General features: G+C 40.0%; 1 protein-coding gene across 4 annotated transcripts in view; it reads left to right on the top strand.

Annotated features, from left to right (window-relative positions):
* Positions 1–9,261: 9,261 nt before the first annotated feature.
* LOC133663650 (A-kinase anchor protein SPHKAP-like) overlaps positions 9,262–20,120 on the top strand; it is a 93,154-nt gene continuing 82,295 nt past the window's right edge. For all 4 annotated transcript variants that reach the window (XM_062068293.1, XM_062068292.1, XM_062068294.1 and 1 more), the window contains exon 1: positions 9,262–9,570. In XM_062068293.1, coding sequence (XP_061924277.1) covers positions 9,536–9,570 — 35 coding nt within the window. In that variant the 5' untranslated portion in view covers positions 9,262–9,535. The remainder of the gene's footprint in view (positions 9,571–20,120) is intronic.

The raw sequence follows: 20,120 nt of genomic DNA, 5'->3' as shown, positions 1-20,120 counted from the left end.
TATGCCATAGTTAATGCCATTTGTTTCATGCCACAGTTTGGTGAGGTTTCATGTCTATAGTTTCATGTTTCCTGCCCTAAGTTTTTGCCTTAGCTTCCGCGTGCGATAGGCACGCTTGCCTTTGGGTGGTTTTCTGTTTTGTACCTCGTTGAGTGTTTCTTAAAATTAAATCATGTTCCTACCTGCAAGTCCTGTCCAGAGTCATCCATTTTCCTTCCTGGAAGAACGACCCCGCAGTAGGCGAAAACCACGTCGTGACATAAACGCATTTTCTATACTGTTCATCCTGGTCATGGTGAGCTGCAGCGTATCTCAGCTCACCTTGAGGCTAGCGGGGGCAGGACACATTAACACCAATCAATATGAATGTTGTTTGGACTGAAACCGGAGTGCAGAGTAAACCTACACAAGCATGGAGGGAACAAGTAAGGTCCACACGGAGCGATTTGCCGTACTGTATACAGTCTCAGTGACTATGGTAATGGAATACTAAAGGTCACAGCTCTTTTTACCCCCTTCTGAGTTGACACTGGCCTCACTAATGGACCAAGCAGGGGAAATTATGCCTAACCATCGGAGACGCTGCAGAGGGCTTTGATACTACTGTGCACACTCTCTTTCTAGGGATTGAGCATTTCATTTAGATGGATGAGTATTTGATTTGATTTTTTTTTCTGATCCTATATGCCAGGAATCGGTAAGAACTTTCACAAAGGCAGCGGATAAATCCCAGATTTCCACCAAATTGTACATTTCCCCACAGTGCATTATTGTACCAGGGGCGCCACATAACGGGGAAAGTTAGGACGATTCCAACAGGAGAACTTAGTTTTTGCTATTCCGTTCCTATTTTGCATGACAACTATTGACAATAACTTAAGAACAAAGGCCTCAGAAATTGTTTGGTATTTAAGGGAAACTTCACCTTTTGTGGAATGTTGCCTATCCTTCACAATCATTATGAAAGACATGAGGACGGATGTATTTTTAAAAAAAAGCATTCTGACTTGTAAATAAATGTAAATAAAAGGCTGCTTAGAGCGGAGCCAATGGGAGGTCCTATATTATGCCCATAAAACCCAATATATAATATGTAAAAGTTTATATTATATAAACATATTATATGATATAATAATATAATATATCAGTATATTTTATGTACCGTATATATAATATGTAAATATTACATATGTTATATTTTATATTGCTACTATGGTACATTTTTAGTCTACTTTATACCTTTTTGTTTTCACCCTCTTTTTGTGCCCTTGTGTGCATTATCCTTTCCATCCTTTGTAACTGAGCTACTGTGTGGAACAATTTCCCTTGTGAATCATTAAAGTTTGTCTAAGTCAATAAATAACCATTCAAAAAGTGCCAACAATGCTCCATTTACATTTCGTGACTTGAATATTAACAGAGTATTAGTGATATTGTCATTATAAGCGCTAAAGCAGAAAAAATATTTATAGCGGTGCCGTGATCACAAGCTTGAGTACAATTTCGACATGATCGACGGGCGACGTGTTTCCTCGCCTCCTTGTTCCCTGGAGGTTTATCAGAAAAATCATGCCTCTCGTCTGGATAGAAGAAGTCTGAGGACGTCTTCCGACAAGTTGGTACATTTTGACAGCCATTTAAGACCCGGAAATGGCGAGAACGACACAAAACGATGCTTGGCCCCCCCAAAACGTGCAGTTCCCCTTTAAGTATGTCGTTAAGAAATCAAATCAGAAAATCAGTGGCTGGATTTCAAATGTGGTCGTATTGCTTTTGGGCCAAAAATGTGCAAAGTCAACCAGCCACCGTTCTTACATGCAACCTGAAGCCGTCATGAGTGAAAAGGTATGTGAAAAGGTTTCCTTGCTCTTCAGGGGATTTTAGAAAATGTTATAAAATCCCCTGAAGAACAGGGAAACCTGTGAAACAGGCTTGTAGGGATAAAATAGCCTCTGTGTTTTTTCCTGACCTAACGTATTTTTTTAGGCCAATGCGTAAAAAAGTTTGGACACCCCTGGCCTCTTCACCTCTGCAATTCAATGTTTTGGAAGTGCAACTGCATTCAAATTCTACTATATATATCAATTCTTGCAAATGAGACTCAAAGGCGTTAGAAAAAACATATTTAACACCTGGATAGCACATTTATTATGATTAGCTCAGGTTTGAATGTTAAATACAAATATTATTAAACAGTTACCACTACTTTAACACACAAAGAAGTACAACAAATTAATACTGTTGAGTATTGGTATTGATTCCCAGCTATTGGGAATGGGTACTTTGTGAGTATCGGAGCCTATCACAGTTAACTTACACCTTTGATTAATTGCATTAATATCTGTATCATGTGTGTAATACATTATTAAAATATTGGAATCTACACCAGAGAGTAAGTTTTATAGAGGTAATAAATAGTGGAGTCTATTCACATGCTATTGTGCAGAGATCAAATATTCATCATTCTTGCGTTATAATGCGCCGTGTGATGATCCATTTATGTCATAAACGGTCTGGTTTGTTGAGCTTTATTCAACAAAGTAGATCCAGCATTATAAAAAGCTGTGGTTGTTAGGGCTGCAGTATTTTATGAACCCTGCTATTGTCTTGTAAAGCGATCCCGAGACAAGGTACGTCTACTGGCCCTTGACAGGTGCGGTAAAACAATATCAGCAAGCAGCATTAAATACGTGCTTTCTGAAGCTGAATTTTCCTTTTTTTTTTTTTTAATCCAAACCACTTCTAGCCACCTCCGTTTCCTCTACATAACAGTTGTATTTATAAAAGTACACAATGGCTGGGTAGAGGTCACTCAAAAAGTACCGTATTGACCCAAATACAAGACAGCCCTGAATATACAGTAAGAGTAGCTTTTTCAAGACCATTCAGTCCCGCCTCCACCCACAGTGGCAAAGAGAGTGGACGATTGACAAGAGGGTTTACTCTGCTGAGATAAAGGCAGAGTCCATGGCCATGTCCGCTCCAATTTCTTTGCATCTCGGGAAAACAAACCCCGCCAAAGTCCACGTCGTGACAACAGTGATTAAAGAGGTTTATTGTATGTTCTTTAGAACTGCAACTATCGATTGTTTCAGTAAACAAATGATCTATTTAGTTTATATAATTTGTTCGATTAATTGAGTAATTGGGTAAAACACACTTTATGGCCTCACTGCGTATTTTAGGCAAAATAGTTTAAATAAACCAAGATTTTTCTGCTTGCCATAATCGTCATTCTTTATTTTTAACATTGTCAACATTAACATTGCACTTTTAACATGTGAAAAACTATTTGTAGAAATCAACGCTGTTCGCTGCCACACAGATCATGGCACCCTCACACCACCGCTCTCATGTCTGCTCAATTGCAGCGGCTGTATGGAAACTACGTCTGCGCATTTAAATTCCTTGCGTTCTGGATTTGATCGACTTTCATTAGTTAGACTCATTAAATGACTAGTCGAAGCAGCAGAATAACATTTTGTGAACGATTGATCGTTGCACCCCTAATGTTACAGAGCAGGAATCGGCTAGAAATAAGTTTGCATATGTAGTCATACATTATCATTCATTAATTGACAATTTACATGCACTTTTTCACACAAAATCCCATGAGCCCCTCTATGCACACCTGGTGAGCTGCGTATAAGGAGGGGCGGCCCTGCGTATAAATAAAACTGACATTGAAAACAGGCGAAGTGATCTGCAAAGACTAAGGCCGTGTCTCAATAGCCACGTGTACATGGATAAAATGCATTTAATCTGATCATCATTCGGATTAGAATGTTACTGTGTACATGGACCCTGAAAAAAATGATCTGATTATGACGTGCATTTTCATGCATCACAACTTAAATCGGAATACTTTACTACGACACGCGCAGAACCCAACATAAATGGGGAGTTGTTATTATTTGTGCTATGGCGCCATCTTTTGGACAAGTTCCCTCACTGCAGGTGCTGAAGAAGCAGTAGACTTCCACTGTAACCAGACACTGTATTTATTTATTGTGTTTTCCTTCTGTTCACTACTTTTGTTTCACCTCTCTTTTTTAGATTGAGCTTTTCTGTGCCATTTATGTTGTGGTTATGGCGCGTCTTCATGTTTCAATATTCTGTGTGTTTGTCTGAGGCTAGCAGTTAGCACTTGAAGTATCTGTAATGCCCATCCATCCATTTTCTACCGCTTGTCCCTTTTGGGGTCGCGGGGGTTCCGGAGCCTATCTCAGCTGCATTCGGGCGGAAGGTGGGGTACACCCTGGATAAGTCGCCACCTCATCGCAGGTATCTGTAATGTCGTGACTAAAACTGCTCGTTAAGACAACTGGATCCATTTTTTTATTGTTACATCAATTCAGTTTCAGTTTATTTCGAACATGCATGCGATACAATGTAATGCATCACATGTTTCCAGTTGTTTCATCCGAAAAGGAGTAGGAAGAAACTGAGCTTATTTAATCCTACTCTTTTTCATACCATAGCAATTTTATCCCATTTCCTTGTTCTCTGTAACAGAACAGTGAATACATAGATAGATAGTACTTTATTGATTCCTTCAGGAATTACATAATAAATAAATAATATACCGTAGTAAGTAAACACATATTAAATACATTAATAATTTTTATCTAAAAAAAAAACAAAAAAAGTTGAAGTGGAAGCAGGTAAACAAGACCACCCACAAAACGGTCGGTCAAAATGTGGTTTAAAGAAGTCTGTAAAACATAATCTATGCAAGATTTTGACCAAAGAGCCACCATTACATGTTAGACCACAAGGAAGTGTTTTAAATGTAGGTAAAAAAAATATATGATATGACTCCTGTGTAAAAAAAAATTTAAAAAAACATCTAAAAAAATTGTCACTCATTTGAGGAGTAAATATTGCGACTGGCACCAACTACCTTGCGGCCACAGCTCCAATCAGCCGCCTCGACAATAGAGGTGCGGAACATGGTCCACTCGGACTCAATGTCCAACACCTCCCTCGTGACATGTTCAAAGTTCTTCCGGAGGTGGGAATTGAAACTGCGCGGCGTCTTCAGTAATGCGGACGCTGTATCGATCCGTTGTGGTGAAGAAGAAGCTGAGCCGGAAGGCGAAGCTCTCAATTTACCGGTCGATCCACGTTCCCATCCTCACCTATGGTCATGAGCTTTGGGTTATGACCGAAAGGACAAGATCACGGGTACAAGCGGCCAAAATTAGTTTCTTCCCCCGCCACCCCTCTAGGGGAGACCGCATGCAATGGACGTCCAGTGGGTCTAGCATAATATTGTGAAAGTCCAGTCCATAGTGGATCTAACGTAATAGTGAGAGTCCAGTCCATAGTGGGGCCAGCAGGAGACCATCCCGAGCGGAGACGGGTCAGCAGCGCAGAAATGTCCCCAACCGATGCACAGGCGAGCGGTCCACCCCGGGTCCCGACTCTGGACAGCCAGCACTTTCCCCCTCCACAAGGGAGAGGGGGGCAGAAAAGAAAAGAAACGGCAGATCAACTGGTCTAAAAAGGGTGTCTATTTAAAGGCTAGAGTATACAAATGAGTTTTAAGATGGGACTTAAATGCTTCTACTGAGGTAGCATCTCTAACTGTTACCGGGAGGGCAGACTATGTCTTCCGGCTGGCCTGGGAACGCCTCTGGATCCCCCGTGAAGAGCTGGACAAAGTGGCTGAGGAGAGGGAAGTCTGGGCTTCTCTGCTTAGACTGCTGCCCCCGCGACCCGACCTCGGATAAGCGGAAGAAGATGGATGGATGGATATTGCGACTGTTATTTCCGGTTAGTGGACGACAACACTATTGATTTGGGACAAAAGTAGTGTCAAAATGTGCGTACTTGGTAAACAGAGTACAAAGTAGGGATGTCCGATAATGGCTTTTTGACGATATCCGATATCCCGATATTGTCCAACTCTTTAATTACCGATACCGATATCAATCGATACCGATATATACAGTCCTGGAATTAACACATTATTATGCCTAATTTGGACAACCAGGTATGGTGAAGATAAGGTACTTTAAAAAAAAAATCATTCAATAAAATAAGATAAATAAATTAAAAACATTTTCTTGAATAAAAAAGAAAGTAAAATAATATAAAAACAGTTACATAGAAACTAGTAATTATTGAAAATGAGTAAAATTAACTGTTAAAGGTTAGTACTATTAGTGGACCAGCAGCACGCTCAATCATGTGTGCTTACGGACTGTATCCCTTGCAGACTGTATTGATATATATTGATATATAATCTAGGAACCAGAATATTAAAGGCCTACTGAAATGAAATGTTGTTATTTAAACGGGGATAGCAGGTCCATTCTATGTGTCATACTTGATCATTTCGCGATATTGCCATATTTTTGCTGAAAGGATTTAGTAGAGAACATCGACGATAAAGTTCGCAACTTTTGGTTGCTGATAAAAAAGCCTTGCCTGTACCGGAAGTAGCGTGACGTCACAGGTTGTGGAGCGCCTCACATCTGCACATTGTTTACAATCATGGCCAGCAGTAGCGAGAGCGATTCGGACCGAGAAAGCGACGATTACCCCATTAATTTGAGCGAGGATGAAAGATTTGTGGATGAGGAAAGTGAGAGTGAAGGATTAGAGGGCAGTGGAAGCGATTCAGATAGGGAAGATGCTGTGAGAGGCGGGTGGGACCTGATATTCAGCTTGGAATGACTAAAACAGTAAATAAACACAAGACATATATATATACTCTATTAGCCACAACACAACCAGGCTTATATTTAATATGCCACAAATTAATCCGCATAACAAACACCTCCCGCCTCCTGTCCATATAACCCACCAATACAAATCAAACACCCGCACAACACACTCAATCCCACAGCCCAAAGTATCGTTCACCTCCATAAAGTTCATACAGCACATATATTTCCCCAAAGTTACATACGTGACATGCACATAGCGGCACGCACGTACAGGCAAGCGATCAAATGTTTGGAAGCCAAAGCTGTACTCACGGTAGCGTGTCTGCTATCCAACTCAAAGTCCTCCTGGTTGTGTTGCTGCAGCCAGCCGCTAATACACCGATCCCACCTACAGCTTTCTTCTTTGCTGTCTTCATTGTTCATTAAACAAATTGCAAAAGATTCACAAACACAGATGTCCAGAATACTGTGGAATTTTGCGATGAAAACAGACGACTTAATAGCTGGCCACAATGGTGTCCCAATATGTCCGCTACAATCCGTGACGTCACGCGCAAACGTCATCATACCACGACGTTTTCAGCAGGATATTTCGCGGGAAATTTAAAATTGCACTTTACTAATCTAACCCGGCCGTATTGGCATGTGTTGCAATGTTAAGATTTCATCATTGATATATAAACTATCAGACTGCGTGGTCGGTAGTAGTGGGTTTCAGTAGGCCTTTAAAGGCCTACTGAAATGAATTTGTTTTATTTAAACGGGAATAGCAGATCCATTCTGTGTCATACTTGATCATTTTGCGATATTGCCATATTTTTGCTGAAAGGATTTAGTAGAGAAAATCGACGATAAAGTTCGCAACTTTTGCTCGCTGATAAAAAAAACCTTGCCCTACCGGAAGTAGCGTGACGTCACAAGCGGTAGTGCTGCTCACAATTCCCCGTTGTTTACAATGGAGCGAGAGATATTAGGAGCGAGAAAGTGACGATTACCCCATTAATTTGAGCGAGGATGAAAGATTCGTGGATGAGGAACGTTAGAGTGATAGTCTAGAATGCAGTTCAAGAGATATCTTTTTTCGCTCTGACCGTAACTTAGGTACAAGCTGGCTCATTGGAATCCACACTCTCTCCTTTTTCTATTGAGGATCACGGATTTGTATTTTAAACCACCTCGGATACTATATCCTCTTGAAAATGAGAGTCGAGAAGGCGAAATGGACATTAACAGTGACTTTTATCTCCACGACAATACATCGACGAAGCTCTTAGCATGAGCTAACGTGATAGCATCTGTCTCAAATAGAGATAGAAACAACATAAATAAATCCCTGACTGGAAGGATAGACAGAAGATCAACAATACTACTATCAGGAGACACCGAACCAAACACTGGACATGTAAATACACGGTTAATGTGTATTCGACGCCTGTCGAAGCCTAGCAATGCTGTTGCTAATGACGCTACCTTAACAACGGGACCTCGTCAGAGCTATGATAAAAACATTAGCGCTCCACCTACGCCAGCCAGCCCTCCTCCGCTCATCAACACCCGTGCTCACCTGCGTTCCAGCGATCGACGATGCGGTCGGCGGCCCGGAGACGTAGGAAGTCAAGGTGAGTTCGCCGCTAGCGCGTCTTCTATCCAACAAAGTCCTCCTTGTTGTGTTGCTACAGCCAGCCGCATACACCGATCCCACCTACAACGTTCTTCTTTGCAGCCTCCATTGTTCATTAAACAAATTGCAAAAGATTCACCAACACAGATGTCCAGAATACTGTGGAATTTTGTCGAAGAAAACAGAGCTGTTTGTATTGTGTCCAAAAGGGTCCAAACACTTCCGTGGACCTCGCGACGTCACGCGCATACGTCATCCTCCAAAGGCGTTTTGAACCGGAAGTTCCCCGGGAAATTTAAAATTGCACTTTATAAGTTAACGCGGCCGTATTGGCATGTGTTGCAATGTTAAGATTTCATCATTGATATATAAACTATCAGACTGCGTGGTCGGTAGTAGTTGGTTTCAGTAGGCCTTTATAACAGAAAGAAACGACCCTTTTGTGTGAATGAGTGTAAATGGGGGAGGGAGGTTTTTGGGGTTGGTGCACTAATTGTAAGTGTATCTTGTGTGTTTTATGTTGATTTGATTAAAAAAAAACAAAAAAAAAACGATACCGATAATAAAAAAAACCCGATACTGATCATTTCCAATGTTACATTTACAGGCCGATATTATCGGACATCTCTAGTACAAAGTATACATATTAAAGTGTCTTTTGACGGAAGACAACGAGTAATAACAGAGAGAGACACACCTGAACAGCAACAATGGGAAGGAGGACGCTAATTGGTTGACACAAAAGACGCGCTGACAAGTCAGGTGAAACTAATAAAACAATCAAACAAACAAAACCTAATCTCAACACATTTCATTGACATGCAAATCAAACTCAAAGTTTTAAACACAAAATTCGTTTTAAAATTCACGGCGAATTGTGGGGTTTTTATTTCAAAAAATAGCAACTTTACGTGTTCGCAAATAAGGGTTTGTGCGTCGAGGTGCGCGCGCACGCCTGCCTCGTGCGCACGGCGCTTGCTCGGCTGCACTCGGCACTTGGCGGGAAGACAGTGCGCGTGAGTCCCCGTCCTTCGTGCGTCGGCAGCACTTCTCGTCCCGCTTTGGAACCGTAACACCGACTGCAGGTCGGCTCCGTTGCCGCGGGGTGGGTGGACGTCCTGGGGTCCGTGTTTCGGGCAATGAGGACCGCAGCGTGACCCGGGCACAGTAACGCGTCGACGCTTCTTTTGTTGTTGTTGTTGTTGTTGAGGAAATAAGGTGAGAAGTGGAGGACATCATGGCAGACGCAAAGTGCCTTCTGAAAACACCAAGGTAACAAATGGCTTCTTTTCTTTACCCAAACATGTCGAAACTGCGTTTTGTCGCAATATTCAAATGAATGTTGCGGTCGACGCTTTATAAGAACTGTCATGAAGTGGATGCGATCCTAATCCCTGACGTAAATACCATACCAAACATGCTAGACTGGCGTCATTTGCTCCAGATTATGACAATATTATTTATGTTCCTCACTGCTAACGACAGTCCATAACCTGCCACAATATTTAGTTGTTGTGCATTTATAAGGTTGGCCAAGAAGTAAAAATTCCAGCAGTAACAATACATAACCCTCCTTTGCTGTCATTCCAATGAGGTGCAAAATTAAATGAGCAAAACACTTATAATAGTGGTTCTTAACCTTGTTGGAGGTACCGAACCCCACCAGTTTTATATGCGCATTCACCGAACCCTTCTTTAGTCCATCCATCCATCTTCTTCCGCTTATCCGAGGTCGGGTCGCGGGGGCAGCAGCCTAAGCAGGGAAGCACAGACTTCCCTTTCCCCAGCCACTTCGTCCATCTCCTCCCGGGGGATCCCAAGGCGTTTCCAGGCCAGCCGGGAGAGATAGTCTTCCCAACTTGTCCTCCTACCGGTCGGACGTGCCCGAAACACCTCCCTAGGGAGGCGTTCGGGTGGCATCCTGACCAGATGCCCGAACCACCTCATCTGGCTCCTCTCGATGTGGAGGAGCAGCGGCTTTACTTTGAGCTCCTCCCGGATGACAGAGCTTCTCACCCTATCTCTAAGGGAGAGCCCCGCCACCCGGCGGAGGAAACTCATTTCGGCCGCTTGTACCCGTGATCTTGTCCTTTCGGTCATGACCCAAAGCTCATGACCATAGGTGAGGATGGGAACGTAGATCGACCGGTAAATTGAGAGCTTTGCCTTCCGGCTCAGCTCCTTCTTCACCACAACGGATCGATACAGCGTCCGCATTACTGAAGACGCCGCACCGATCCGCCTGTCGATCTCACGATCTACTCTTCCCTCACTCATGAACAAGACTCCGAGGTACTTGAACTCCTCCACTTGGGGCAAGATCTTGGAGATGGCACTCCACCCTTTTCCGGGCAATGCCATGGACTCGGACTTGGAGGTGCTGATTCCCATCCCAGTCGCTTCACACTCGGCTGCGAACCAATCCAGTGAGAGCTGAAGATCTTGGCCAGATGAAGCCATCAGGACCACATCATCTGCAAATAGCAGAGACCTAATCCTGCAGCCACCAAACTAGATACCCTCAACGCCCTGACTGCGCCTAGAAATTCTGTCCATAAAAGTTATGAACACAATCTGTGACAAAGGGCAGCCTTGGCGGAGTCCAACCCTCACTGGAAACGGGTCCGACTTACTGCCGGCAATGCGGACCAAGCTCTGACACTGATCATACAGGGAGCGGACCGCCACAATCAGACAGTCCGATACCCCATACTCTCTGAGCACTCCCCTCTTTCTTTAGTGAAAAATAAAATGTTGTTTTTTTTCAAATTCAAGACAAAGTTATGTTTTTGGTAACACTTTAGTATGGGGAACATATTCTAAGTAACAAAGACTTAATTTAGAGTTATTTGGTTAGGGTTAGAGGGTTAAGGTTATAATAAGGCCATGCCGAATAAGGCATTAATAAGTACTTAATAATGACTAGTTAAGAGCCAATATGTTACTAATTTGCATGTTAATAAGCAACTAATTAATGGTGAATATGTTCCCCATACTAAAGTGTTACCATGTTTTTTTACTGGTGCACAAAATGAACCGTGCATGAACATCACCTTGTTCAAAGAACAAAACCAACACAGTGCATAAACTCACAACAAATTACACACCTGCAAATCAGTCTGACTTCTGCTGTTGCCGTATCCGTAATACGCCGATAGGGAGAAGTTTTTATTTACACGATGAGTTGGGTGTGTCTTGACCTCCGCCGAACCCCTGAGCCCGACTCACCGAACCCCTAGGGTTCGATCGAACCCAGGTGAAGAACCACTGACTTATAATATATATAGGGAGACTACATTTGAGCAAAATTAAATTTTTACTAAGTCTGTCAAAATTAACTATAATGTGATTAATCATGAAAATCGTGCATTAATCATGGACACACTTAGATTATTATTCTAATTTATTTTGACCATTCATGCTCTTTTACCGTAACCGCTGTACAGTCAGTACAAAAATGAGTGACAAGCCTCTAATTGGTGTGCTCGCTGGCAAATTTCACTCCAGAATACAGCCTGCAAGAACTTTAGATAAAACTGTTACCAAGTCTTGTGTAAATAAATTACAGTACTTAAGGTAAAGCGCTTAAAAACATTCCTGGATGACATTTTGGCAATGAGATTGCATTCGTGTATAAATATTGGGGTCTTTTCTTAAGAAAACATGATCATGATTAATCAAAACTCCAAAATTGTATTGATCTGTTTTTTAAAATTGTTTGACTTTTTTATTTATTTATTTTTTTTAAAAATCAGCTAATTTGCAAAAGAGAATTAAAAACTTCTTTTTCACAATTTTTTTTGGGTTAAACCGTACACTTTTTTGTCTCAAAAAATCTATCTCACTCACTATTAATCGATAATTAAAAAATATGTGAGAATTAGGTGTATCAAAATGTAGTTAACAATCACAAACAATTTATTGCATTAATCTTGTACACACTTTGATTAATCATGCAATTTATTTTGACCGTACAAGCCCTTTTACCTTAACCGCTATACAGTCAGTTATCAGATCAATGCATACGTCAGTACAAAAATTAGTAATAAGAGTTTGACTGGTGTGCTCGCAGGCAAATTTCACTCCAAAATTTGATTAATCTGATTTTTAAAATTGTTTTTGACTTTTTTTTTATTTAATTTTTTTCAACCAAAAATCAGCTAATTTGCAAAAGACAATTTAAAATGTTTTTTTTCCACAATTTTTGGGGGGTTAAACAATAGTACAAAAAAGCTATCTCACTCACATTAAGTCGATAATTAAGATATTTGAGAATTAGGGCTGTCGAAACTAATGAGCTAACTCGTAGTTAATCACAATTTATCGCATTAATCTTGTACACACTTAGATTAATCATGCAATTTATTTTGACTGTACAAGCTCGTTTACCTTAACCGCTATACAGTCAGTTATCAGATCAATACATACGTCAGTACAAAAATGAGTAAGAAGAGTTCGACTGGCAAATTTCACTCCAAAATATCAATCAATCAATCAATGTTTCTTTATATAGCCCTAAATCACAAGTGTCTCAAAGGGCTGCACAAGCCACAACGACATCCTCGGTACAGAGCCCACAAAATACAACCTGAAAGAACTTTAGATAAAACTATTATCAAGTTTTGTGCAAATAAATGACCTTCGTTCAGGTATAATACTTTTTCTGACAAGAAAATTGCATTTTTTTACAAATATAGGAGCTATTTTTTATGCAAACTTTAAATTTTGCAAGCAAGTAATCACCTGTGATTAATCATGATTAATCCAAATTCCAAAATGTGATTAATCTGATTTAAAAAGAAAAAAAAAAAAATCCTTTGAGAGCCCAAATTATTATGGTTGTTTTGTATTTATTAAACAATACAATAGATCCCCACAGCTTAACTGTTTGTTGACAAAAATAATTATTTTACCTTTTTTTTTTTTACAAAAATCATCTAATTTGTGAAAGAAAGTTTAAAACTTTTTTTTTTTAACAATTTTTCAGGGGTTAACAATAGCAGTTTTTTTTTCTTTTCAAAAACATGCTGTTTTCCTGCAAAAAAGCTATCTCACTCACCATAACTCAATAATTAAGATATGTGATGATTAGGGCTGTCAAAATTAACGAGTTAACTCACAATCACAAAAAATTATCGCATTAATCACGTATAGATTAATTTTAACGTACAAGCTCTTTTAGCATAAGCGCTACAGTGTACGGTCAGTGATCCGATCAATGAATACGTCGGTAGAAAAATGAATGAGGAGACTCTGACTCTGTTTATGTGTTCACTGGCAAATTTAACTCCAAAATACAACCTGAATGAACTTTAGATAAAACTGTTACCAAGTTTTGTGCAAATAAATGACGTGCATTCAGGTAAAATGCTTAAATGATCCTGTATGACATTCTGATACTAAAATTGCATTTGTGTACAAATATTAGGGTCTTCTAATCATGCAAGAGAGTAATCACCTGTGATTACTCATAAATAATCCATATTCCAAAATTCGATTAATCGGATTTATAAAATTATTTGACAGCCCTAATTTTTACTTATCTGTTTATGAAAAGCAATCCAAAGCCATTTGCGATTTATTGCGAAATCCGGTGCACCAATGGAGTAAGGTTGTTTTTTTCCTGGTGCAACGGCGGTCATAGGACTCAAACTGCTGATAATAGAAATTAGTATTTTCCAAAAATACATTCACTTCAAGTCACTGCTGTGCTTTAAATATAAAATATGTCACAACAGGCTTAGTTTCCACTAAGTAAGAAAAAACAACTGCCAGTTTGCGTCAGGATTTCCAGAACACATCACCGCATAATTGTGCGGAGGCTAGCTGTTGTCAGGTGTTTTGATGTCTTCTTTGGAGATTGTACCTCATAGTGCATCAGATCCACTTATCTTCAGTCCCTCGTCTTGTTCCTCCATCCCCTGCTTGCTCACTTTTGCCATGACGCCATTGTTTACTCTGGGCAGTGTTCATTAGGCTTAGCGAGGTGGTTGGTGATCTTTAGGGTTTCAAGGGGGAAATGCTTATAATTTGCTTTGAAAAATGCGGATTGCAGAAAAAAACAGCCGCTCTCTTTTTGATAAGCATCCCCTGTCTTATTTTTAATTGAAATTGATTCTAATCAAACGGCATTACAGATGATTGATTTGGGTTATCAAAGTAAAAGTGCACACTGGAAAATGTCATTCCGGCATTTCACCGTGTTTTTAAAAACATTTTCTATATAGGTTTTGTTTTTTGTGTGTATTGGACTAAGTGACGGTTGTGCATAATCCTGCTAACCCTACAAAAGGCTTTCGAGTCTGGTTTGAAACCGACCAAAGTGGTTATGATTTCTTTACAATAGGTTGTCCCTTTTTAAATACGGGGAAATTACCAAAATAATGTAATATTTTAATCCAACAATAATCTTTAATACTTGGATGAGACTCCAGCTGGTGACTGTAAAGTCTGATGACCGTGGACATCGAGGCCTCAGCTGGTAATCAATAAATCAATTATCCATCCATTCATTTTCTCTACCTCTAATTCTCACAAGGGTTGCGGGTAAGCTGGAGCCTATCCCAGCTGACTTTGGGCGAGACGCTGGGTGCACCCTAGACTGGTCGCCAGCCCATCACAGGGCACTTATAGACAACCATTCACGCTCACATTCATATCTATAGACCAGTGGTTCTTAACCTTGTTGGAGGTACCGAACCCCACCAGTTTCATATGCGCATTCACCGAACCCTTCTTTAGTGAAAAATAAAATGTTTTTTTTTTCAAATTCAAGACAAAGCTATATGTTTTTGGTAACACTTTAGTATGGGGAACATATTCTAAGTAACAAAGACTTAATTTAGAGTTATTTGGAAACTAGGGGAACATATTCTAAGTAATAAAGACTTAATTTACAGTTATTTGGTTAGGGTTAGGGTTAAGGTCAGGGTTAGTGCCGAATAAGGCACTAATAAGTACTTAATAATGACTAGTTAAGAGCCAATATGTTACTAATTTGCATGTTAATAAGCAACTAATTAATGGTGAATATGTTCCCCATACTAAAGTGTTACCTTTTTTTTTTTTACTGGTGCACAAAATAAACCGTGCATGAACATCACCTTGTTCAAACAACAAAACCAACACAGTGCATAAACTCACAACAAATCACACACCTGCAAACCAGTCAGCTGTTGCCGTATCCGTAATACGTCGATAGGGAGAAGTTTGTATTTACACGGGTGTGTTTTGACCTCCGCCGAACCCCTGAGGCCGACTCACCGAACCCCTAGGGTTCGATCGAACCCAGGTTAAGAACCACTGCTATAGACAATTTAAAGTCTTCAATCAACCTAAGGATAGGTATAAATCAATTATTATGACAATAAATGTAAATGACCAGGCGCAAGAGGGTTCACTCTGTGTGTCATTGTCAGCACCTGGACACTTTTGATCCATAGCAGAAATAAATGAAGGAAGTGAACCCTCTTGTTAGCCATCCACTCTTTAGCTTTGTTGGTGGAGGCGGGGCTGCTGTCTTACAGACACAGTATGCAGGGACAGAGGCTCCCTCGTCGCGAGTGAGAAGCACTGCAAAGTCACTAAAATTACGAGTAAAAAAGATGAGTAAAAAGCCAAATGTTTGGGAATATTTCGGCTTCCAAGCGAATTAGCAAGTCGCGAGGGAGAAGCACTGCAAAGTCAGTAAAATGATGAGTAAAAAGATGACTAAAAAGCCAAATGTTTGGGAATATTTCGGCTTCCAAGCGAAATAGCAAGATAAGCCCATCAACACGTACAAAGGAGCTTGTATGCCGACTTTGTTGGATAGCAGCTATGTGAACATGGACACAATTACTCGGATAAAAAGACTAATCAGAATAAAAATGCTTCATGTAAACACGCCATTCGGAATATTCTGACCCAATCACACACTATGGATCAAAATGTCATTCTGATCGAGACGGGTTTATGCTGTAAGTCATTCTGGTTAGAGTGCATGAAAGCACTTCTTCCACAATGTGGGTTGAAATGATCTTTACTGCTCATGTCTTTGATGTCTGCTACTTTGGTAGTGGAGGGGGACTAAATTTAATAGTCTCGGAATGAAGATTAGATTTTCTTGCTGCTGTCTCTCCCTAATCAAAATATACAGAAGTAGTGTTATATACTGTTGAGTTTGTTGCTCTAAACCAGGGGTGTCAAACTCATTTTAGCTCAGGAGCTGCATGGAGGAAAATCTGTGCACACGTGGGCCGCACTAATAAAATCATGGCATTAAAACTAAAAAATAAAGACAACTTCTGATTGTGTTCTTTGTCTTACTTTGGCCAAAAATAGAACAAACACATTCTGAAAATATTACAATAAAAATATAGAAAAAAATACCCGGCAGCGGTAAAGTTTACATCCATGAAGGACAGAAGAAAGTGAATGAATGTTTCTAACTGAATAAAGTTACATATGCATAGAAATGTTTTAATTTTTTTAATGAATTAAGTAACATTTATGACAACCTTTTTCCAAAACACAATTTAGAATGTGAGATATAACAGGATAATGCATAAGTTTATCATTTGTTTTCAAAACGGTTACAAAAAAGTGACACCCCAAAAATTTACTGTGAAATCCCATTTTTATGACTTGATGGGGTCAATGGGGCCCCATTTGAAAATTCCTAGCGCCAACACTGATGGAGTTTTGGTGCGTGCAAAACAGCAGCAGGTGGCTGTGGCCTGCGGGCCGGTTCTAATACTAATCAGATATCATCCTGGGGGCCATAGATAACTCATTTGCGGGCAGGATCTGGCCCGCGGGCCTTGACTTTGACACCTCTGCTCTAAAACAAAACAATCAAACAGAAGGAAAAATGTATTAAAAAAAAAGAAAAGAAAGGAAATTAATGCAGTGACAGCGTTGGACAAGCAGAAATCCACAAAGCCATGTTTGTTTTCAGCGGAAGTCTACTGCTTTTTCAGCGCATGCAGTGAGCGAACTTGTCCAAAAGATGGTGCCATAGCACAAGCAATAACACCTCTTTCCGTTTATGGTATGGTGCTGCGCATGTCAAAGTAAAGAAGACAGATTTAAGGTGTGATGCATGAAAATGCAAGTCATAATCAGATATTTTTTTCCAGGGTCCATGTACACAGTAACATTGTTGTTTGAATGATGATCAGATGAAATACTCTTTGCCCATGTACACAATGGCAACATTTAGTCCATGCGAAACAAACCACCCGACAGTTTTTCCAACCTGGGATGAAAACTGCCCTTTAAGTTTTAGATATTTATTGAAGTGCAGTTTTTGCTGACAGTTTAATAGTTTGTTTTAGTTTGCTTACTCTTTTAGGACCTTTGAAAGTTATACACCGTCCAATTACAATGAAAAATATGACTAATGAGAAATAAGTTGTTTGAAAGGGTTACTTGCATTATTATTATATATTATGATTACATTAGTGCTTGATTTGGTCCCACAATAATGTTTATTGGCAATACTTTGTGGGACATAATTATTGGCCTGAGGTCTAGCATCACCAAATGTATGCCTTCTTCCATCCATCCTTGAAGAATGCTAATCATAATCTCTTGTGGATGTACTACCAGTCTGCGGTTGCCAGTGTTCTGTACTACATTGTAGTGTGCTGGCAGCATATCTAAGAAGGACAGCTCCAGACTGGAGAAACTGATCAGGCGGGCCGGTTCTATGATCGGAATAAAACTGGACTCACTGGTGACGGTGGCAGAGAAGAAGACTGTGGAAAAACTAGTGAGCATCCTGGATGATGCCAGTCACCCTCTGCATACCGTTGTCAGTAGCCAGAAGAGCCTGTTCAGTGCTAGACTGCTTCATCCCAAGTGCAGGACTAATAGACTCAAAAACTCCTTTGTCCCACACGCCATTAGACTGTACAACTCCTCTCTGGGGGGGAGGGGGGTACTAGGATGACAGGGGATGCAAAACAATAACAGTGAAATACTTTTTCATAACATGGTCACTACTGCCTAGTTTCTCTTGTTATATTCTTATTTTACTGTTATTTTTATTCTCATTGTTGCTTTTTATTTTTATTTTTTACTTTTTACAATTTTGTACACTGCTGCTGGAATTTAAATTTTCCTGAGGGAACTCTCCTGAAGGAATCAATAAAGTACTATCTATCTATCTATCTATCTATCTATCTATCTATCTATCTATCTATCTATCTATCTATCTATCTATCTATCTATCTATCTATCTATCTATCTATCTATCTATCTATCTATCTATCTATCTATCTATCTATCTATCTATCTATCTATCTATCTATCTATCTATCTATCTATCTATCAGGTGCAGACCAGTGGTAATGTTCATGAACAAGTCAAACAAATATTTGGAAAATGCCTCCCACATTCTGCAATTTTTGGACGTTTAAATGTCAACTTGTATCGGCATGATGCAAAGTGTAAAGTATGGATGATCATGATCCAAAGCACACCGCATCATGTGTCAATTGTGGTGGTTGCAGTTATAGGTACCTGCACATTGAATGAGCTCGCTGGTTGTTTATTGGTCATCTGACTGCTGAAAGAACAATTATGAGGCATTTAGGGCTGTACCCTAGCTCACATTCAGCCAAATATTACAACACTGCCAGCATGGCGCTTCGCTTCTCAGTGCACATGATTAATGGCACTCAACACTATTTGAAAGCAAAGAAATTGGATATTTTCTCTGACCAAGTCGGTGGCCTAATCTCAACCCAATAGAACATGCTTGAAGAAAGAAGCAAGATTCAATCAGACTCCATTCAAAGCATAACAGGGGAGCTCGTCACTAAGTTTTTAAACTCATTGTGCAGATCTCCATGCTTGTCTGTCCACAGTTTCGTAACAAGAAACAAATATTGCCACCTTTGGCCAGGCGTGTTTTGAAGCTTGCAGAGCGGCATCTCAGTGTTGGTAGCTTTACCTTTCTTGTTTGCTTTGAAGTAGGCCTGCACGTTTAATCAATATTGAGGTTTTAATTAGTGCGATAGATAACTGCAAGAGGCTGAGGTCGTTTTGTTTTTTACTCTGCTGTCACCAGCATTTGAGTGACGGACATGACATGTTCGCCAATCAGAATGGCTGAGCCTCGCGTTAATTCGTCTCTGGCTTCAAACAGGGATAAGGAGGTCTCACTCTGTGCATCGCTCTCAGCACCTGGGTGCGTAAATTTAACAAAATTAACCAAATGCAGTGATCCCTCTTTTCAGTCACTCATTTTGTTTTCGGTGGGCGGAGAGTGGGGCGCCAGTTTTACACACACAGGAAGCACGTGCAGACAGCCTCACTACTCGCGTCTTGCCAGTAAGGCGTTCCGCAAAGTAACAAAAATTAGGATAAAAAAAATACGACTACAAAGCCAAATCTTCCGTTGTGGTAATATTTCAGCTTTAAATCGGATGGGCAATATACGCCCATCAACACAGACGATTGAGTGAGTGTCCTAGTTTTTCCAACTGGGACAAAAAATGCACTTCAAGATGTTCAATATTTACTTAAGTTACATTTTTGCTTGCAGAAATGAGAGTCCCTATTTTTGTTTATTTATTTCGAATAACAAAGTTGTTTCTCTTCCAATTGCAGGACAATGGTAAACAAACTGTTAAATGTTTACTTGCATTATTATACGCTATGATTACAATACATTATAAACAGTTTTATCGGTTATTTCTTCAGTTTTAAAGCATGATGTAGACAATATCTCCGAGCCTGTCTGCATAAAGCTAAATATTTGTTTAACACAATATGCAATAATTTACTATGTGTGGCACCCTGAGACAAAAATATGTCGGGCAGTCTAAAAGTAA

The sequence above is a fragment of the Entelurus aequoreus genome, linkage group LG13 (genome assembly GCF_033978785.1).
Source record: "Entelurus aequoreus isolate RoL-2023_Sb linkage group LG13, RoL_Eaeq_v1.1, whole genome shotgun sequence".
Lineage (NCBI taxonomy): Eukaryota > Metazoa > Chordata > Actinopteri > Syngnathiformes > Syngnathidae > Entelurus > Entelurus aequoreus.
The sequence above is the reverse complement of the archived record's forward strand: the minus strand, read 5'-3'. Positions and strand labels throughout refer to the sequence as shown.